Source organism: Zosterops lateralis (genome assembly GCF_965231275.1).
Source record: "Zosterops lateralis genome assembly, chromosome: 22".
NCBI lineage: Eukaryota > Metazoa > Chordata > Aves > Passeriformes > Zosteropidae > Zosterops > Zosterops lateralis.
Genome location: NC_139782.1, coordinates 2,599,811 through 2,621,505, shown reverse-complemented (window position 1 = coordinate 2,621,505; position 21,695 = coordinate 2,599,811). Strand labels below are relative to the sequence as shown.

The window sequence follows — 21,695 nt, the reverse complement described above, 5'->3', positions numbered from 1 at the left end:
AGTGAATTTTTCAACCCTCCAACTTCTTGAAATTGTATTTTCTGATTTTTTTTTTCTCTCTTATTTTTTCACCCTTTATTCTGCCTCATGTTATTGAGGAAAATACAGAATTCAGTGTATTTTTTTCTTGGTCTCAGTTGCTCATGCAGGTTTTTTTTGTGTATCAAAAAGCAAGTTAAGGAGCAAAGAATTGACATAAAGCACACTTAAAAATGAAACAATTTATTAGAAATGAAAAAGTTTTAGAAACCTTTAAAAATCCATCATAGACCACAGATAAAATAGTTCCAACTATAGTTCCACACAGTTGAAATTTGCAGTATGAATATTTGAATGTATGTAAATTCCCAAGACACTTCCATCTTCCATTTCACACAGATCTGAACAACCTAATCTAGATTCAAACTCTCTTCAAGGTGAATAAAAATAGATATATTAATGATAACAATCTTTTCCAACATATTCAAACAATGGTAGGGCTATAGGACAAGTCTCATTCTTTTTTAGCTGTTACCTTTAACACTATGGTATGTGAGGGAGAAGTGTACTATTTTTGACAGACTGTCTCTAGGTAACTTCCAGCTGCGGTAGTTTTCAAAACAGATTTTGATACTCCTCAGTTTGCTATGTAGGAAATATTCCCTTACATTGAAATAACTTTTGGCACTTAGGGATTCTCTGGTGTGGACTAGTGTTCTGCTCATGAATACAGTGGTTTTAAGTGTTGGAGTTGAGTTCTTTGGCTGGGTCTAGACTTTTTTGGCTAACCTGCTGTTCACTCTCAGCCTTACTGATGTATGTTATGATACTCATACAGCATGTTTGTGTTCTAACCTGAACATAATTTGGGGACAGCCCAGAAAGTTGCTTTTCTAGTTTATCAGCATTTAGATGATCTGTGTGGATAGAAATAAACATCAGAGGGTCCACCAGACAAATCCTCCTCCTCCATTACTGCCTCTTAGGGCAGCCTTCGGTGGGGATTATTTGAGGCAGCAGCAGGAGATGGCAGTAAAACTTCAAGGAAGGATGTGGACAATGCTAATTGACATGACCCTTTTGAGCTTTGTTCTTTCTTCTGTAGGAAAGGAAGCCACTAAAGAAAGGTGCATCAGGGACACTTCTGATTGATTCCTCTGGCTTGAAATGAGTCTATAACTTTTGTGGTTTGAGTATTTCTCGAGAGGAGTTGCTCAGCAGTGCTTGCTCCAGACACTGAAGGAAAGGAAGCCAAGAGGCTTTTGCTTTTCAGTCCCTGCCTATCTGGTTAATAATACTAAGGCAACCCAGTAATCACATTGCTAGTGAAAACACACCCATAGGTTTTCTGAAGGTGCTATAAGTGCATTCAGTTCTAACCTACTCTAACACAGTATTTTTCCCTTTGGAAAGAGCCTGAAGAGGAGGAAATAAGCCTGAGCCCTGATAATACTGGTGGCTGTGGCTGGTGTCTCAGTGTTTGTGTACATCACCAGTACATAGCTGTTGCACATATTGGATGAAATGAAAAACGATTTGGCTGTTCATTGCCCACCTTCTGTGTGGTGACATGGTGTAGCTGTACAATCAAACATTGATTCCATCTAAGGTTTGAAATCCTCTGGCCGGATCTTCATCTCCACTCTTTTGAGGGAGTAGGTGGATCCATGCCAGCCGTACCAGGTGATGCCATCCATGTTCTTGGTGTGCTCTCCTTTGCGGTAGTAAACTCCATTCAGGTTGGAGTCTGTGCAGCAGTTGTACCAGTATCCACCTTGGCAGGAAACAGATTGATAGATTCCTAGTGAGTCATTTTATATTAATGATTGCTACTTTTTCTGGAGGACAGCAAGCAAAATGCAGCATTTAATCCCTGGAGCCTATGGCTCTGATGGTTGAGGTTGCAAGCAAATTTAAAACTTAACATAGGTATTTAGGACTTTAATCCCTGGAGCCTATGGCCCTGATAGTTGAGGTTGCAAGCAAATTTGAAACTTAACACAGATATTTAGGAACTTAAAGGCATTACAGCTTTATAGTCAAATTGGTCCAGTAGCTTTTCATTTTGTTGCTCGTTCCTTTTAGAGTATTTCCTTGACAAGTTTCTGACTCAGTACATAAGCATAGGAAATGAATCTGGGTAATTCGCTAGAGCATCTTAAGGTGGTTAAAAAGTTCCTGAACTCTGTGAGTATTTATTGAGACTGAGACCAACAGTTTCATTTGTGTTTTGTGCGGGACACAACGGGGAAATTAAGGAGCAAGATGCAGTAAAGATAATTATCTTTGACAGAACTCAAATAAAGATAATAAATTAAATTAAGATAATAACCTTATTAGAGGCTTGTAATAGTATAGGAATAAAGAACACAAGTCAAGCTGAATGTGGAGGTGAATACAGGAGAAGAATTACAGGTGTCTAATACTAGGACTTGAAAACTTACAAAAATATAAGAAAATCTTACAAAAATATAAGAAAAAATAAGAACCTGATAGATACTAAGGAATAACTTCCTGTATCACTGTATTGTATCAGCATGTGAGACAGTCTGGCAGATGCTATAATGGACTGGGTAACTGTGTGTAGGTGAGAGCACACAGTTAATTAAGAGTACTGATGTCTGCAATGCACAGTCTGTCTCTTTGTAAATCAGCTTTAACTGCCAGATTTCCCATGTAAGTGTATTTTCCAGAATTGCTCACCTCTCCCTTGCTTTGCCATTCAGATGTTACTATCTGCATGGAAAGAGGGCGCCTTGGGCTCTGTACAGGTGGCCCAAGCAGCTCTGCAGGGACAGGAGGGGGTGTGTGTGCTGTACCTTTCCGGAACTGGGCGCAGTCATCCACACACTTGTCGTTGTCCTTGTCCTTTGTGCTGAAGGCCGTGTTGTTGTGGTAGCGCAGGGAGTCCCGAGCCGTGTTCCCGCTGTAGTTCCCCACAAACAGCCGGTAGCTGTTGATCTCATTGCTCAGGGTGAACTGCTGGTACTGGGCATAGCGAGTGTTGCCTTCCCAGTCCTGCACAGAGCAGGGGACAAGAAATTAGTCCTGTTAGAACTGTTATGAAAAAGACTCCAATATCCATGATGATATGCTCCCCTGAATTTTCTCTCTCTCCTGCGGTCCAGCCCAGGCTAGCTATGGACTACAGGGGGAAATCTGGGCTAGGACAAAGATAAAAGACAAAGGGTGCTTCTTAATCTTCACAGCTTTAATGCAGAACCCACACCTTGGAGCCCAGGAAGAGAAAGTGGGCCAGACTCCCCATGTGGGGAGTTTTAATCCCTAGGGAAAAGGGGAAGGGGGTCTGTTGGCAAACAGGGACTGACCCAGGGGAGGGGAGATACAGGGGATGTCAGGTGAAGGGGAGGGGAAAGAAAGGGGGTATCAGGTCAAGGGAGTCTAAAGGTTCATGGGAAAGTGCAACAGAGAAACACCCAGTGCAATATAACAAAACAAACTAATTAGTGCAATACAACAATTTTTTTTACTGTCTCAGACTGCATAAACTGCTTTGCTCAAGCAAAGGAACTTTTCAGAGCAGAGCAAGAAGCTTTCAAGTCTTACTTGCACTGGTATTGTACAATGTGTAGGAAACCTGATGTGCAGCTCTTGCATTCAATATCCTTGTGTCAGTGTGCTGCCTCAAGTACTTTTTTTCCTCTCTGAAACAGTGGCTTTTAGATATTAAGCCTTTCAGTTTATACATATCCCATCCCTCAAAGCTGTTGTACCAACGATAAACTAGTCTAACTCAAACCCAAGCCTTTAACAGACTGAAGAAATTGAGGGCAATATAATACAAACTCTTGTACCCAGGCTGGAAGGAAGTGCTGCAAAATGAAAAGACTCAGAGGCTTGCAAACTTTACGGGACATCTCCTTTTGAATTTTTAAATGTGATCAGTAGTTTGATCTCTGTCTGCAGTGGCTTCTGCAGGATTTCCAAGAACCCCACTTGTTCTGAAGACACCATGTGTGTGCAGACAGAAGGTTGTTCCACTGACTTTGCACAGGGAGAACATACTCCTGTCTTGTGTTTGAATGTATTCCTAGGTTGATCCTACTTCCTTCTCCTGTCATTAAAGCATGCAAATTCTTTGGGCCTCCTATAGAGATAGGAGATGGTATCTGGTACTGGAAAATCAAAAAGCTTTTTGCTGCTGAAATTAAAAGTTTATTAATTACCTCCAACTCTACTCGCAGAACAGTGGGACGTCTTGAAAGTCGGTAGATATTTTCATTTCCCAGCCAAAAATCTCCCCTAATGTTGCCAAATCCTTCCCTGTATTGTTTCCAGTCCCTGTTGAATGATGTCAAACCAACTTTACGTCTTTGGATGACAGTCCAGCCCCCTCCGTCTGTCTCCATGTCACAGAACACCTGGAATAGGAAAAAAGGCAGTGGTTACTTGTCAGTAGACTTAGGAAGGTTCAGTTCTCTTAACACAAGACATTGTTCCAGATTTCACAACCTGAAGAAATTTCTATGGCAAAAAATCATTAGATAAACCCTTTTTCTATTTTCTCTCTTAAATATACACTCTTTCCATCCTTGAAGTTTGCCTACATAAAGATGCTGATGGCAAGTGTGGGGTACCACAACTTAGTGTGTGCTCTTTTCATCTCTTGATGGAAAGAAGTATTTCTTGATTATATTTTAAAAGGCATGTAATATACATTGTGTACTCCATAGCCTTACCTCCAGATCTGGAATTCCCAAAAATTCATCAGGAGGTAACTTGTAAACACCAGAAATTCGGTAGTTCCTCTGGTAGAGTGATGAGCAGTCATAAACAGCATCTACTTGAATCAGAACCAGAAAGTGAGAATCTGAGCAGCAAAAACTCCTCTTCTGTGAAAACGTTTTGCAAAGTTTAATTTGTAATACAAGTAGCAATGAAGAAGGCTTTCCATAAGTCTAATTTTTCCTGAAATGGCTTTGTTTTGAGTAGTGTGTGCATTGACAAAAGGTGTCGTAACACTGGGATTTTGTGATTTTTATTGATTTATTTGAATTTTTTTTTTAATTTTTGCTATGCATAAAGACAGCTCTGCTTTCTTGTCATGTTGCTGCTGTGTGTCTGTGCTGGAAAGTATATTTGCTGACCCCCTCCTAAGTAATAAAGACTCATCCAGTGGGATGGCCAGGCTTGGTGCCAGGTGTCTGTTCTGAGTGTGTGAACAGGTTGGCCAAGTTTGTGGATGAGGGATATTTATTCAGCCTTTTCTGCTCTGGTGTCTGTGACAGAGAAGGTGCCTTTTAGCTGCTGTCAGTCAGTCTGTGAAAGCCTCTTTTCCTCCTGGTGCAGGAACTGACTTGAAGCTGGTAAAATGCGCAGCTATTCTGAGAAGGGCAAATGAGCTGAAGCAAGGCTTTATAATGTCTGACAGTTTTCAAAAAATGTCTCTTGCCTACTGAGGTGAGACACATCTGTTTTAAATACCTTCTGGGCCAGTTTGTGCTATGTGTAACTGTTTTTTCTCCAGCTTCAAAGAGACTTGTTATGGTGTAGCTTTTTTAAGGTCTACTGTAAATAGTGATGTGTCAAAACTGACCAGGTGGAACTATTTTTAAAGGAAGAATGTACTATTTAAAGGAAGAAAAGAAGTATTTTAGAGGAAGAATGAAGTAAGTAGCAGTTTTTCCTTAATGTTAAAAAAAATCCAAATGAAGTCTTTTGGCTAACCCAGTTGAGATTAAATGAAATTCACTGCAAAGGGCTTAAAATTCTCAAAGAGAAAAGTCAACAAAGAGGATGCTTTCTTCTAGAAGTGCTTTTACAGGTAGCTGACCTTAAAATGCACCTGCATTCCACATTTAGTACAGGCCTGTGCAATCACTGTGTGCAGTGAAATTTTCCCTCAGGGAACAGAATTTTGAAGAATTTAACTGTGGTCTGGCTAGGTATATATCACAGTTTGTATCTTGCATCTACAGCCTTGTATTTTTAAGAATTATCATTCCAAAATAATGGATCACTCTTTTTTTACTCTGGTTTAGAGATAGTCATAAAGATACAATTACAAATCTGTAGTAGTTCCTGGAGAGCACTTCTAATTGTTTTAACAATTTCCAGTCTCCTGTCAGCACCGTGAACTCAGAGGTTATTGCTGCCAGAGCCATTCCCTTACCAAGCCAGCTTTCATTCTTTTAGGATTGGTACTCAGAAAAGTGCTCAGAAAATGAAATATTAGGAATATAAAATGAAATATTAGGAATAAAGTAATTAGACTGTAGAAGTGCAGTACCTGTTCAGTTTCTACACTTCTTAAAAACAGACATAGATACAAAAATACAGATGAAGAAATTCAAACTAGTTTTCTCAGAGTCCCTGCCGAAGCACAGTATTCAGTGTGCATGCTTGCTAGCCTCGTTAGCAGGACATGCCAGCCCTAGGAACTAATCATTAATTGTGCATTAAGGAGGGTATCTAGGAGCTTGGTGACCCCTTCCTTACCAGCTGATGTTTGTGTCACTGTCTGGGCTGCCTGCAGCTGCATGATGTCGATCTGGTTGTTCATCTCCGAGTATTTGCTCTCGGCGTCGATGAGCCGGGACTCCATCTGCTTGGTGCTCCCTTCCAGCTCCATCACCTGCATCACCACGTTCACCCAGTCCCCCTCCTGCTTCTTGCTCAGCTCCTGCAGCATTCTGCTCAGGTTGGCCACCTGCAGCTTGAGCTCCTTGATCTCCTCGCAGCAGCCTGGCATCTTGGGCTGCGCGTTCCCGTAGATCATTCTCCTCTTGGGAGGTTTCTGCAGCAGGGCTGGGTAGATTGCCACACACACGGTGACAATGCAGAGCCATGCCAGCTGAGCCGTGGCTCTTGCTGGCATTTTTGCTTACAGCAACAGAAACCTTCCAGCTGACTGCAGGAGTCTGAATGCAGCTGGGGTAGGTATGAAATTTCCTGCAGCTGCCTGGTACCTTCCTTGCTTCCAATGAAGTGAGTCTCTGAAGGTGGAGCCTAAAGTGGCTTTTTTTCAGACCCCTCCTGTAGGAGTAGATGCACTTGGGAAGTCTGTCTCAAAGCATCTTATATACTATTTTTCTATTTACCTCCACCCCCCCCTGAAACTATGAAGAGCTTGCTGGCCCCTCCCAGTTCATATCAGGTGTTTACAGGGTGAAATTGGAACAGGTTTCAGCCAGGAAAGGTTGGGGAGAGCAGGAGAGACTTCCCTCAGTTCTGTCTTGAAGGGGTGTAGGAGAGGGTTAGGAAATGAGGAGAATTTCCAGCAGTTATTGCCTATTGGATTGGAGCCCTTTTGGTGACTAGTTCTGGCACATAAATAACATGAGAGCATTAGAGATCCAGAATGTGAAAAGGCTGTTCAGAATGGGTGAGTTTATAGAAGTTCAAGGAAGGTAGTCCTGGCTGCTACACATCCTACTGCAGCCCCAGAAGTTGTAGGGGGTAACTCTATGATTGCATTATTTCTTAATTTAGACAGTATTTTATCAAATTAGTTAGTTAGGCATCTAATCCTCTTCTCTCTGGGTACTAGGGTCTCTGCACTATTAATGTTGTAAAATCCACAGCTATTCTTTTAGAAATGGGATATCTGAGGGTGAGGTGAAATGAAATCTGTAGAATGTGGAAGTAAAAACTCACTCCTCTGTTTATTCATAGTAGACAAGTAAAAGGACATTAAGTAATGGTGAGAATCTGTAAAATTGACACAGAGTGGTTGTTTTTACAGACAATGTGATCTAAATCCAGTGTTAGGGAGGCTAGTTTGTTAATAGGATTTTGAGAGGAAAATCTATGGGTAATTAAACATCCATAGTTACATAAAGAGTAGATTTTAGAGTAAATCTTTAATTTTTGGACATTCAGAGTATTAGTCCAGTCTCAGCTGGCTGAGATGGCAACTTCCTCTCCTCTTTTATATCTTTTAACAGTTCAGAATTTTATTACAGCAGTTTGATCTACAAATAAAACCATTTCAGCAAAGGTGCAGCCTTTTGCAGGCTTAGTTCTAGATCTTTCGGGATAAGTTGTTTCTCCTCAGGCCAGCTGCTCTGCAATTGCCTAACATGTGGGTTCTTGCATCTTCCTGCAAAATTTCTGATTATGGTAGTGGGCAGAAATAAGATGAAATAAAGTGTTAAATGCCTCATGTATCTGCACCTTGCATAAAGGCTGTGAAAGCTTCTTGGTGTCCAAGGAAACAAAAGAAAGCTAATCTTACACCTCTTAAAAAGGACATTAGGACAAACCCAACTGACACACACTTTCCCATCTTGGCTTCTTTTGCTGATCCAAAGTGGCTGCAGGATTTCTGCTTGATTAGGAACCATTAGAAAAGCCTTGCTGACCTGACATTTGCTTTTAAAGAAATAGAAAGCACAATTGTTTGTTGCTGCAGTTTCTCTCCCTCCTCAGTTCTGATACACTTGTTGCTTGATGCTTTGTTATTGCCTCTGATTTGTGCTGGGGCTGGCTGATAGTTTTTCTCCAAAACAGACCCACAAGAGTGTGAAGATTTTGGGAGATGAAATTATCAAAGTTGGAATATGAATACAGGTGTCTTGTAAAACTGAATTTTCGTAGAGAAGGAGGAGGGAGTCTTTAGGAGGAGGTCAGAATTAGAGCTCTCCAAACAAGCAGTTGTCTTGTGGGTGACACAGCCTGTGTGCTGTGCTCAAGAGAAAACCACTGGGTCTGTCATGTCAGCTGGCAAGGCCACTGTGTGGGATTGGTGAGCTGAGATATTGCCAGAGATATACAAGTACAATTTGTTTAAAGCACAGAGGGCACCTCCATAGCAGACCATAGGCTTGAGTTAATTTTTGCCATGGACATTCCAGAAACCTTCCATAGCAAAATTGCTTTTTAAACTTCAGACCAGAAAGTGCTACTGCACACAGATGAAAGCCTGACCTTTTTGTTCTGCCTCTAATCCTGTCTGAGCCCTCTTCCAGCTGGAGCTTCTGTCATTCCCAGGGGCAAATTCTTCTCTGGCTTCCTGTGATGAGAAACATGTTTTTGTCAAAGTTGGAACAGAGACTAAGACAGGCCAGACTCTGCTTCTCTGCCCCAAAAAGCCACCCTGCTAACACCCCCATTGTGTTACACAGGACTTCAGTGCATTCTGCTGCTGCTCCCACTCACCATAGCTCACCTGTCTAGGGCAGGTGTGGAAGAGGGGAGCCACTTACAGGTCCATGCATTCCCTCTTTATACAAGTTCTGAAAAGATCCAGGATGCAATTGAACACACATATTACAAAACACCACAAAAAGGCCTCCAAATCCCTTCTCTAAACTGGAATATTTAATTGGAAATGAGACAGCCAGGGTTTTATTTTGGATTCAGCTTTTAATTTGTCTGTCCAAATGCAAACCATCTTCCTTCTGGGTACTTTGATTTACCTGTTTTAAAACAGAAGACTTTGTTGTGTCATAATATGACAACAGACATATTATGCAGGAATGGAAAAGCACAAATCTTCCCATCTGTCATTACTTTTGAGAAAACATTAAAAGAGATTTGGGCAGAGACATCCCTTGGCAGAGATAGCAGCCTTAGTGGAATTTGACTTCTTTATGAGTATTGGAAAGATGGGTCTTTCCCAGTTTCATGGAGAACTCAATGTGGTCACTGAAGCAGCAGTAGCTACAGATGGTAGTCATTGCCAGGTTAGGTCAGTAGTTGGAGCTGACAGAAGCTGTTCTGCTGTTTTGTACTGTTCTACTTATGGTTTGAATTCAGGATCCTGGTACATTTTGTAAAGAGGTAAAGTTTGGGGCATAGCTGGGGAGAATGAGTTCTGTGATTACTCAGAAGGTCCTGTTCTTTCCCCAGTACTGATGGAGAAAATGAGCATCATTTGGCCTGAAATCCATCACCCTGGTTTTCCTCCATTGTATTTTGTATGTGAAATACTGTGGTACATGATAGCTAAAAAGATAAGATCACAAAGTCAAGAACATGAGACAAATCCTTTTTGACTCCATTCATTATGTAGTTCTGAAGTGGTTGGGAGAACTGAGGCTAAACATGGTTTCAATTTGTATGTGCCATATGTTTATAATGTTGATTGATGTTACTAAATTCAAATATATTAGTATTACTTGATTAGAACCAGTTATCTCCTGTCCCTGGAGGGCCAGATTAAATTAGAGGTGAATTTAAATGATTGCCTTCTCTGGGAAGCTGTTCTGGCAGGTGCATGCAAAGCTGAGACAAGAAGAAAAGCTCAGTGCCCTGTGGCTATTTATTTGGTAGCCATTCATTGCAAACCCCTTAATGTGCATCTGGCAAGTGCTGAGAATCTGGCATTCCTGGTGCTTGCCGAGGTGGCAAAGGCTCTCAGCAGCTCTCAGCTGGCCCATTGTGGAGTCCTCACTGTGTTGGAGCTCTGAAATACAGCTTCTCCCTCCCAGGAAGTGTGAAACTGTTCCCCTTTGACTTTGGAGATGCTCATAAATGCTCCAGTATTCACTGTGCTACAGCTTTATGCTCAGGATTGTATTGTAAATCTATGAACTTGTATGGGACAGGTGGAACAGGAATGAGAAACAAAACACTGTGGCTTCTTGCTGTCATTTGTGATTTTTTATTTAAGACATCCCCTCTTGGATAACCAATACACAAAGACTGCTTCTGTGTTTCACCTTTTTTTGCTAAATTTCCTGCTTAACAATTTTTTTTCTTCTCTGCTTTCTGGTTAATAAAAAATAGGTGATACAAAACCTTTTGCAGTCTAAGCAGCAGGGCTGGCTAAGAAATTTGTTTTAAGATTTTTCACTGATTTTTCTTTCAAAACTGATGAATGTTTTTATTTGATTTGCAAGCATTTATATCAAGATTGGGAATTTGGCCAGTTTTGATGCCTGTGAGCAATGTGATGTGTCCTTGCTGGAAGCTGGAGGAGCTGCTCTGGCTTGGAAACACTCAACCATCACAACTCTTTATTGAAAACAGTTCTTTCCTGGTATCAGTTTCCCAAACATATTTGTTCCTGGAATGGGAATAATTTATAGTGGCACAATGGACAACCATTGGTTTTCTGAGCTGTTTTGGGGACTGTGGGTTGTTTTCTGAGATTTCTTGAGTCAAGGGTTGGGAGATGCCTGAAGGCAAATAAATCATAGAATTGGGGAAAGTGGCCATCAGAGCCAATTCCTTTTGCCAGAGGATTATCTGTTCCCCCAAGTCTCCACAAAGTAGAAGTGCCTTCCAATCCCAGAAGCTGCTCTCAGCATTTCTTCAGAAGGAAAAACAAGCTTGGCTGAGGTTGGTAAAATCTGTCATGTAGAGAATGTTTCTAAACAAACTTGAGGAGGCTGAAAAAAAGAAGAATTTGTCTAGATTCTGCATACAAGCTACTTTATTGCAAAAATAAAGTGTCTCTATTATGTTTTGGGATGTATTCTGGCAATAGGAAATGTTTGTGTTCCCTCATGGATAGGTTTGGGACTGCTTGAAAAGAATCTATTAAAATAAAGGGTTTTCTTTTAATAATTTTTATGAGAAGATGGAGAAAATCTGGTTGCTTCTGAGTTCTTGAAAATTTAATATATTCTGAGTGACAGAGAATATTGTCAATATCAAAAATAATGGAACACTGGAAAGCTCCCAGGACTGTATTAAAAAAAGGATATTTCTAGTAAACATTACACATTTATGCCTTGGGTTTGTAGGGGAGAAAAGTCCATCATCTGAGTTCTCTTCCCACTGGAGACAGAAAGTTGGTTTTGATTCCCAGTTCATGCCTGGTTTCCGTTTAAATAACCTTTAAAATATACAAGCAATAGGAGTATATTTCTCTTAAATATAGTTCTTTTTGTGATTCTAGCTCAGTGTACATGTAAAACCTACAGTTTTGATATCTTAATAATCAAGCAGTAGGTTTATGTAGCCTTTCACTACTAATAAAATTCAAAGATTTCAGATTTTTGACCAAGGTTTTTATATTAGGAAGTTTGCCAATGACATGCAATTGCTATGTCACCCTGTCCCTACAAATTGCTGTGTCACTTTTTGTAGGGACAGACTGACATGGCAACTGGGAAATGTTTTTCATCAGAAGGCTTGTTTACATTTTAATATCCCACTCATCATGATCAAGTGCTCCAAATAGGTCAGGGTTGGACATTATTCTGGCTACAGTAGAGATACTGTTTAATAAACGGGGGAAAATTTAAATTACATTGTTCTGCATAATCTAATTAAACAGTGAGCCCAGGTGGGCTGAACTCATACCAAACTTTATTGATAAGAATTAGATTTGGAACTGATTTATGCTCATTTAGAGGGAAAGTCTAAGGATTTTTTATTGTTGTTGTTTTGTTAATCACTTTGTTTATTGAACAAAATGTGAAACAAAATGGTGGATGTTAATCACTGAAATTAGTGCATTAGATCAAATTATATAAAAGTCTAGTTGATATGACTTAAGAAATCTTGTTATTTCTGTGGTCTCCCACTTGCAAACACGGGACAGCTCTGTCTTGAAATAGCTTTAGAATATTTTAGATAAGTATGTTAGCATTGAAAACACATAATTTTGAAATCTTTTCCTTCAGCATTAGTACTAGAAGGCTCTGCCAGCCCATAGCAGACAGTAGAGCTGAATACTTGGGCCTTTCCTGAGAGATGAGATATTACCTGTGACCTACCAAGCCTATACCTAAAAACTTGTAAAATGTTCCAAATGCCCTAAAAAATGTTTTTATGCCCTCCTGCCAAGTCTTCAAGTAGGAGATAGTGGTGAGGTTTTTCCTCACTTTTTAACAAAAATGAACTGATGAATATATTCTTCCCTAAGTGGATAGGGAGAACAATTGATCTTTTCCTTTAATATTAAATTTAACATTATTCTGAACTAGGAATAATTGCAAGGGTATCTGCCAGTAAACAAAGATTTAAGTTACAATCCAGTAAGTTAGCCAACAGCTTTGGCTCTCATATCTTGAGATGTTTTCCTACCTTTAATCCAGAGAGATTTTGTAAATACCTTTTTCGAGATAGAAGGAGAAATCCATCCTCTCGACTCTAATCCAGTAAACTGCCCTGATTTCCAGCAGCAACACTGTGGCTAAAAACCCCTGGCAACTCTACCTGGCTGGAATATTAGCCCTGAGGGCCTCTTCTGAGTGTCTGGATGCTTTTCTGGAGTGTTTTTGTTTCTGTTCAGTCTCCAGCATGGTGGCTAAAAAATACCTCTGTAGTGCTTTGAAGAGTGTTATAACATTTAGGGAGATTCTGTCTGAGCACAGACCCCTCAGGTCTGCAGGGAGAGGAGCAGTGCCTTCGTGGCAGGAAGGTGAAAGAGAAGGAAAGCACAAAATATTGTATTTTCTTAATGTGTGTTTTGGATGTACCAGGTTAAAATAGTGTGTACACAGGATGGGCTGGGAGCAGGGAGCCACAACATTTACTGCTTTCGCAGAAATGGTCCTGAGCACGGGGAAAAGCAGCTGCCAGGAGAGGCTTATCCCAGTCAGAGGCTCATCCTAGTCCACAGAATTACCTGTCACAGCTCACTGTGTTCCAGATCATTTGTTACAGGATAGTAATTTATGATTATTAACAACTACTGCTGTGTATTCTTGTAAATCAAAGTCTTTCTTCTTTCCCTCCCCATCTTTTCCTTCCCATTGCTTAAACCTAACCATAAGCAGATTTGAGACACTTAATTCTGCTTTGGACAGCCAAGAAAGTAAGAAACAAAAGGAGTCATTAAGTGCACCAGAGAGTGACAGAAGAGCAGTGCTAATTGTCAGATAATTAAAGAAAATGGGGAGTTTTGTCAGGAAGTGTTGTCAAGAACGATAACTTGTAAGAAATTAACTGTGTGACATACTGGAATGTGTCTGCCAATGGCTCTTTAAATCATCAGGTCATGAAACGTGACATCCATTTATCACTTTTATAGTTGCTGCCAAGCTTTGCCTTGGGAAGCTACTGGAGATAGTGCAATCTTTGACTATCTTGTTAAAAAAAAATAACATGGGTTTGTTTCATGTGCTTCCATTGTTGGGGGCCAGTCATATTGAACTGTGATTATGGGGTATTCTTAGTCTGGCTAAATCTGATTTTAGCTCAACCCATTATCCAAGAGTGTTTTACTTAACCTTCACAGGTATCCAGAGTATGTCTGGGAGCTTGATTCTTTACTTGTCAGGAAAGGAGGCTTCTAGAGACAGAAGAAATGTAGCATTCATTTGAAAAATTTCCCTTTGTTTTGTCTGTGTATTACTCCCTTCAATACATCAGATTTGCTTCTCTTACTGATCCTCTGCCCTCTTTTGAGGGGGAAATCATTTCCCCTTAATGGAACAGCCATTCTGATGATGGCAGGCAAGAAAGAGCATTTCTGAGAGCTGCCTGTGTCTGTGATCCTGTTCAAACACCACTGAGAGTCTCTTTGCACTGCTCTCTGTTGCCATGTTTTGTTTTGTTAATTATGCTGTTTCCATTCCAAACATTAACTAATGTCAATATTGGGCTGTAGGATGTGTTGTAGGTGCTCAGGTGTTGTGATGTGGCTTTGAACAATTTGCACTTCTGGTTCTTCAGAGTCAGTAGGGAAAGAGGAGGGCAGTGAACCAGAGGCTGTTCATAAACAAGCTTCATAAAACAGCAGAAACCTAATAAAAAGGTAATTTCCTCCTTAAATTGGGGGTTAGGAGTAGTGCTGCTCACTGAGTACTCCACTTCTGATAGTAAAATAAGAAAACCAATGTGAAGTAGAAATTATTGAAGAGAATAGCTCTACATCATGAACTAGAGAATCAAGTTCAAGAGTAGCCTGTTTGCTTGTGCTTTATAAAATTCAGCTGGCCTTGCAAAACAAGTGCCTTCCTGGTACAGACTGAGGATTGGTTGTGATGGCAGCAGTTTCTGGCATGTTCTTGAAAACCAGCAAAAGAAAAGTGCCAGTGCTGCTTAGTACCAGTGCAGAGGCTTTGTATGAGATGCGAAACTGAAATTAGGGTTGCACACCTTTTAGGTAATTTCCTGGTGACATTTGTCAGCTGTTGTAATGATATAGACTGTTTCCTGCATCATTAAAATCTCTGCTCTGATTATTTTAGAGGAGCTGGTGGTCTGTTTAAGAGAATGGGGAGAAAAAAATTAAGACTGTAAAGCTCTCAAGTACAGCTGTTTGAAAAAACATGCCTTTAAAATTATTGACAACTATTCTTGCTATGCAGGCTGTTACACAGAATTGATAATCATATACCATCTCTATTTGTGTAACAAGTCTTCAGATTAGGTGCAGAGAATTATAAATAGTGCACCTATTGTTTTGAAAATATATGGTCATTGTGTACCTTATATAGTTTAATTGTTGATGTGGAAGACTAAACAAAAAGAGTGTATTTGGTATTTCTAAATGATAGAGCTTGGTATTATCAAGTAGAAACTTCTACCAACCCCTAATATGCCAATTGTTTTAAACCATCTTTCTTTCCCTGCCTTTCCAGCATTAACAACAAACTCCAACAGCCAGAAGCAGCAGCTGGGGTGCTGGAATATGCCATGAAGCACTTTGGGGAGCTGGTGAGTCCTGCTGGGTAATCTGCTTCTTTGTGTCTTGTGTTTTGATGGTTTCTGTAGTTCTTTGATGGGTGGTGGTGTGTTTTCTAAATCAATCACCTCGAGGTTCTATCCCTGCTTATAATACCTGATTGTTCATAAAGAAGGGCCTTGCTGCCTACAGGGATGTTCAGTGGGCACTTTGCAGCAGATACTGGGCACAGGGAGGGCTGCAAGAACCTGATTTGGAGGAGAATTTTGCAGCTGCTGTTGATACTAAATGCAGCTGTGAGCAACAAGCAACTTGACAACATAAGTCCTTTTATTTAGGATAAGCTGGGAAGGGAGGGAGTAAGTTCCTGTTCTAAGCTTGAAGGATTTGAGAAACTGCATCAACACCTTCCAGGTAAGGATCTAATGGAAGTTAACCTCTAGTCTCTCTCAAAAGTGTTCACAGGTATTATTTAGAATAGCAAGTTAACCAGTCCCTTACAGTTTAGACTGGTCACCAAAATCAAATAACCTCATTATGTATTTGTTCTGTGTCTTTCTCAGAATGATGTACCTTTTATTATTTCTTCTCATTTTATGAGTCATTTAATTTGTGTTCAAGGACCAAAGCACCTATGCTCTCCTGACAGTTCTGTTGGTAAAAAGATGATTTTGCAGTGGTGATTGTTGCAGTGTTTTAGGATGATTAGGGAAGGGAAGGCAGCCATGGAAGCACAGCAGACCAACCTCTTTAAGCAGTAACCACTAGAAAGTGGGAACCAGGTATAAGCACAAAATGGTGGAAATCCTCTAGTGTAGGATTATGTGTGGTTTTGACCTAGACTGGAAAATAAGTCCTTTCTGGGAGAAGTACAGACTTCAGAACATCTTTGCAGCTTCTTGTAATTCCTTGGGTGGATTGAGCAAAGCTCTGCATTACCTAATTCTGACTTCACTCTTTAGCAGCAATACAGTCTAGCAATAAATGCAGTTCAAAGCACAGAGTTTGCCAGAATTGGCAATGTAGGGAAATTAAGAGGAGCTGTGAGCTCTACTTTCAGGGACTTAATTCAAATATGACTTAGTTGAGAAGTTAAAGGGCTAAGTGGAAGACCTGGCATTCAAAGCATGGTTTATATTGACCCTGCCCACAGGTCTGGGAAAAGAATCTGCTCTGCAGCCTAAGTCAAGACAGGAGCTGCCAAGGACTGAGCAGGAAAACACTGGCAGAGAAAAGGATGGAAATATAATAAGGCATTTTATTTCTTAAAAATGAGAAACAAAATCTAGAAAGATTGAAGAAAAGTGTTTAGTTGAAAAGAATCCCTGCTTGGCTAATGGCTTTGTGGCTTAGTGGTTTTGTTACAAACCATTGCCTTCCCTTGTGAAGGGTGTGATTGAGCCCCAGCTTCATACTGCTGCTGTATTAAATAATTGCCTAGCAGTAGCCAGATGCAAACTTGGGGCTTTTTTTCCTAGTTAGTCATTCCATTCCTGAACACAAGGCTGTTTTTCTTGTTTGAATGCAAGTATGTGCAACAACGGGAAGTGGAATATGTTACAGATTTACCCTTTTTCCTGTTCCACTCACTCTGCCTCTCAAAAAAGAAAAGCACCAGCTGCTGAGCTGGTACTTCAGTGGCTCTGAGTAAGGGGGTGATGTTGGACTAATCCCTCTGGTAAACCTGAGTTCATTTCTGGGCAGGTGGAGCAGTGCCAGCATTCCAGTTTTCACAGTAGCTCAAGGCTCTTCTCTGTATCACAGAAGACCATGAGGATATTGAAAATGATAAAAGGGTGAAGTGACCAGCATAGACACAGAATTTTTTAGGAAAAGCTGTGGTAGTTAATATAGAATGATCAATGTTAATCGAGCTTTTTATTTTTACTTCTCTTTCCCTTCCCTTAGGAGATTCAAGCTACCTGGTATGAAAAGCTTCATGAATGGGAGGATGCTCTGGTGGCCTATGACAAGAAGATGGACACAAACAAAGATGATCCTGAGCTGATGCTGGGACGGATGCGTTGCTTGGAAGCACTTGGTGAATGGTAAGAGGGGAATGCCTGAAGGCTGAGGAAAATGGTGTCTCTCTGTTCTCTGGATGCTGTCATTTAGGTGCAAATTTGTTGCCTGAATTCCTATTTACTCCTGCTCACTTTGAGCATTTGTGTGGCATCTCACTTTGTTCATGGAAGTCAGAATTGGTAATAACATCTCTAAGCCTTTTGGAACTGGCCATGTGGTGAGTTAAGGTCTCTCTGGAAGAGAATCTGCAATTGTATAATCAGGTCAACCCCATTTGTAACAGAGAAGGACATTGTAGATAGAGGAAACATTAACTGATCAGAACTTGTCAGAAACAGTTATAAAAGGAGCTCATTGTGACCCTTCTTTTTAAACTCTGATTAAAACATGAGGGATTGCTGTATTTATTCAATGTCAGACCTATGCCTTGTAGAAGGATGAGGTTTTCCTTATTAGTCTTTTTCAGCATTTCTTATTTCTTAAGCATTTCTTAAGCCTTGTCTTTGTGGACATTTAATATTTCAAGCTTTTGTGTCAAACGTTGTCAACGCACAACTGATTCCAGTCAGTGTTTGTGAGAGGGCGAGCTGCTGGTGTCTTACAGCTTGCTACTGAACTGGGGGCTTCTGTTTTTTCTGGCTGTTCAGTTACAAGAAGATAATTGGAGAAGGCACCTGCTCACTGTGGCGTGCAGTCCTACCCAGGGGCAGGTGTGGGTTCGTCCAGGTTCCGCCTTTCTACTTAACTTTGCGTGTGACAAGCTCTGTCCTGATGGGTCCTGACGTGAACCCAGGGGATGGCAACACAGCAAGGAGGTTCCTCTTCACTAAAGTCATTTTACTGCTAGAAACAGTTCTGTTTCTACTTCTGGCAGCATTTTTCTGCCCTTTTTTGTTTCTAAAGGAGGGTGAAACATATAGGGTGTAGTTTTTCCAGTAGGGAAAATAGATCTCTTACTGAGCATTCCTCAATCAGCTTTTATACGAGTAGGCAGTTCTCATCAGAGATTTGAAGAATTTTTCCCTCCTGCAGGATGTGTATTTGTGTTAAGTGTCCTTTCTCCTACTTATTCATGTATCAGCAACAAATCTATGGAACAACAAAAGGACAATTTTCTTCAATTGGAGCGAGATATGGTGGATCTATTGATAGTCTGTAGTGACGAGAGCAATCAGAACCTCCAAGTTCTTTTGTGGAACTGGGCTCCAGCTCTGTGCAGGTGTTTTTATGATTCAGAAGTGCTTTTGTGAAGTGCTGTCTGCTGCCTTGCAGCTGACTCTGGAGATGTCATCCTGAGGCTGAGGGTTCCATAGTTTGGCTGCTGATACTCTTCAGTAACGTTCAACTTGACTGATGGTGCTGCTGGAGTCTGCTTGACAGGATAAGGCAGATAATCTGGAATTATATTGTGTAGCATCACTATTTCAGTGTTCTGCTTTGATATTTTGAGAGTACACCCAAAACATTCTTAGCCATTTGTCTCCTCCTGTAGTTATTCCTGTAGGACCCACAGTGTTTTACCAGCATCTATGAGGTCCTGATTTACTGCTGTTGCTAGGTTTGGCTTGGTTTTTCATTTGCTTTGTTTTTTTTTCTTTCCTCCTGGGCCATTAAGCTGTCAGAATGACTATCTTGCCTGTGGCAGCATTGGTTCTGTTTGACTAACTCCTGTTCCTTTTTTGGGAAGGGGGAGAATGACAGTAGGGAAGGCAAGTTGTTCTCCCTCCCAGTTGGCAGCTGTTTCACTGCTACAGAGTATCCAGCCTGAGAAGTCCTGGAACTGCAACACCCAGGGTAATTGGTTTGATTAGTGCAGCGTTCACAGTTGATTTGAAAGAAATAATATGAAAAGTCCTGATGCTTCCTCTCCACTGGAGATGAAAGATTCAGATGCCCTCTGAGATCTTGCCATGACAAGTCTTCCTATGAGGTTACAGCAACATTCATTCTGCAGTCTTTGTCTTCAGACTTGATGTGTTAGTTCAAAATGTTTGCTAGAAGGAGCCATGCCCAAGCTATCCAGATCATATGTTTCTTCTGCTGACACTTGCAAAAATTTAAAGCATCCTTTTTTTTGGTGGTGGTTTGTTTATTTTCTTGAGAATTTTTCTGTCTGTATTTGTAGACAGGCATTATCAGTCCAGTTTTAAAGTAGACATTAATACCTGCTGAGGAACAAAGGCAAGCATCTCTTTGGATGTGTATTTTCAAAACACAGTGTGCCTTAAAATTATTTTCTGATGAAAAATATATTATAATATTTGTATATATATATAAAATATATGATATTTGTTATCAGACTAGCATGCTTGAGTTGGCCAAAGGAGTCAAATCCTGTTCTCCACTCAGTATAAAAAGAGTGATGGGGCTGGTTGTTGTCTTATCAGTGGTAAGTGGTTGTTTAATGAGGCAGAATTCTTGGAAGAGGCTTTTTGCTGATCAGAAATTGTGGATTCTTCTTAGGGGGCAGCTCCACCAGCAATGCTGTGAAAAGTGGACCCAGGTGAATGATGAAACTCAAGCTAAGATGGCCAGGATGGCTGCTGCTGCTGCTTGGGGTCTAGGTAATGTATCCTCCTGTGCTGGTGTGTGACAGCCATGAGGTGCAAGCACAGATAGTTTTCACTTAGTTCAGAACTACAGGAAACAGCCACATCAAGGAACCACATTATTGACATTGGGAAATGCAATAACTGTCATTGCATATTGAAGTCTTTTGGAAAATCTGCATTTACATCAGTGTGGTCTGTGCAGATGATGAGTTGCTTAAATGCTCACTTTTGCATGGTTTTACACTGAACAGAGCTCAGGCTGGAAATGAGATAGGAAAACTTTCTCAGATTTGTGGCAGACTTTTATTTACAACAAGACCAGTGTTTGTTGAGCATTTTAGAGGCTGTGTCTGCTGAGTAGACAATCTTAAGTGGAATAATAATGGTCCAAATATCCATTTGTGTTGTTAGTGAGATAATATTTACTAGAGAAGCTGATGAATCACTTGCTCTCTGCCAGCCTTTGCTGAGAGAAATTTGTCTTTTGCTTTGTAGGGCACTAATCCATTCAAATGTTCTGGAAGTGTCAGAATTTTAATTGTTTCATCACAAAGAATGAAAAAAACCTTTTCCACAAAGATAACAATTTGTCTAGAAGAAAAACGCCTATGTTTTTCTTGTCTGTAGCTCTGTGTATGTTTATGTATATAATAGTGTCCCTGCCAAAGACAGAGCTGACTTAAATGCAGAAGTACCACACAGCACTCAGGCCTGGACACTGATGTCTAAGCACCACATCACAGTTGTGTTGTGTTCCCACATTGCAGAGAAGGCTGTTGTGTTACTGAGGATATCTGTGTCTCTCTGCAGGTCAGTGGGACAGCATGGAGGAATATACCTGCATGATCCCCAGGGACACCCACGATGGTGCTTTCTACAGGGCTGTACTGGCACTGCATCAAGACCTTTTCTCACTAGCTCAGCAAGTAATTATCTTCCTTGTTGGTATCCTAAAACCTGGTTTAAGATGTTCTAGGCTACAGAGTTTCATGGAAAAACAGGCTGTAGTAAAGCAGTTAGCTGTAAGCTATGAATTGCCCAATAATGTTTTTTCCATGGATACATTCGATGTGGGTGATGGATGTTACCTTGTATTTCCAGAAACACAACAGTGAATGTATTGACAGATAGTAGTGGTCTAGTGCTGTAGAACATAAGAATGCCTTAGTCATTTTTTGGCTATTTTTACTTCTGTGCCTCTTTTCTAGACAGGCAGGGCACAGGGATTATCTCAGCAGAGGTTCTGTTTTACAAGGCATTGATTGTAAATCATTGGGAATGCCTGAGACACCTGTAAGATTCCTAATGGATTTTTGGTGCACTTCTGTCTCTTACAGCTTTTCCAGTGAAGTGCTCATATATATCATGTACAATAATCTTTGTTTTTCTGGTAGCACTGATAAATCTCAGATCTTAGATTGAGATAGCAAGGCAAAGAATGAGTCTATTAAATAGAGCTGTATTTTGTGTTTGTTTTTCACAGAGGAGATTTGCAGAGTGACTCTGTAGATGTAAAACGTGTTGTTTACTTTCCAAGGAAACTCAAGTCCTATTTCTGAGAATTCTGTGCTGGCTTGCCAGCTTAGATAAAGGAGTAATTCAATCTGTGCTGTCAAAACCCGTACATAGATTTTTAGATGATGTGCACA

The 21,695-nt window shown here is 40.5% G+C and overlaps 2 protein-coding genes across 4 annotated transcripts in view; one reads left to right on the top strand and one right to left on the bottom strand.

Moving 5' to 3' along the window:
• MTOR (mechanistic target of rapamycin kinase) overlaps positions 1–21,695 on the top strand; it is a 64,199-nt gene that overhangs the window by 20,482 nt on the left and 22,022 nt on the right. For both annotated transcript variants that reach the window (XM_083876879.1, XM_083876878.1), the window contains 4 exons: positions 15,426–15,501; positions 17,378–17,517; positions 19,958–20,058; positions 20,857–20,972. In XM_083876879.1, coding sequence (XP_083733005.1) covers positions 15,426–15,501; positions 17,378–17,517; positions 19,958–20,058; positions 20,857–20,972 — 433 coding nt within the window. The remainder of the gene's footprint in view (positions 1–15,425; positions 15,502–17,377; positions 17,518–19,957; positions 20,059–20,856; positions 20,973–21,695) is intronic.
• ANGPTL7 (angiopoietin like 7) lies at positions 277–7,008 on the bottom strand. 2 transcript variants are annotated; one of them, XM_083877046.1, is made up of 5 exons: positions 6,439–7,008; positions 4,680–4,783; positions 4,167–4,361; positions 2,799–2,997; positions 277–1,753 (listed from the first exon to the last, which is right to left on the bottom strand). In XM_083877046.1, exons 1-5 carry the CDS (start codon positions 6,815–6,817, stop codon positions 1,584–1,586), a joined length of 1,047 nt encoding a protein of 348 aa, XP_083733172.1. In that variant the 5' UTR covers positions 6,818–7,008; the 3' UTR covers positions 277–1,583. The 2 variants fall into 2 exon arrangements, with proteins under 2 accessions (XP_083733172.1, XP_083733173.1); XM_083877047.1 differs by having other exon boundaries at positions 4,680–4,780.

What these genes read in the sequence shown, in the direction of transcription:
- ANGPTL7 (XM_083877046.1), bottom strand. Translation starts at nt 6,817, where the DNA reads ATGCCAGCAAGAGCCACGGCTCAGCTGGCATGGCTCTGCATTGTCACC. An exon ending in TTCTGCGAGTAGAGTTGGAG is followed by an intron (nt 2,998 to 4,166) that starts GTAATTAATAAA and finishes TGCTCTGTGCAG; the next exon opens with GACTGGGAAGGCAACACTCG. An exon ending in CTGCGCCCAGTTCCGGAAAG is followed by an intron (nt 1,754 to 2,798) that starts GTACAGCACACA and finishes TTTCCTGCCAAG; the next exon opens with GTGGATACTGGTACAACTGC.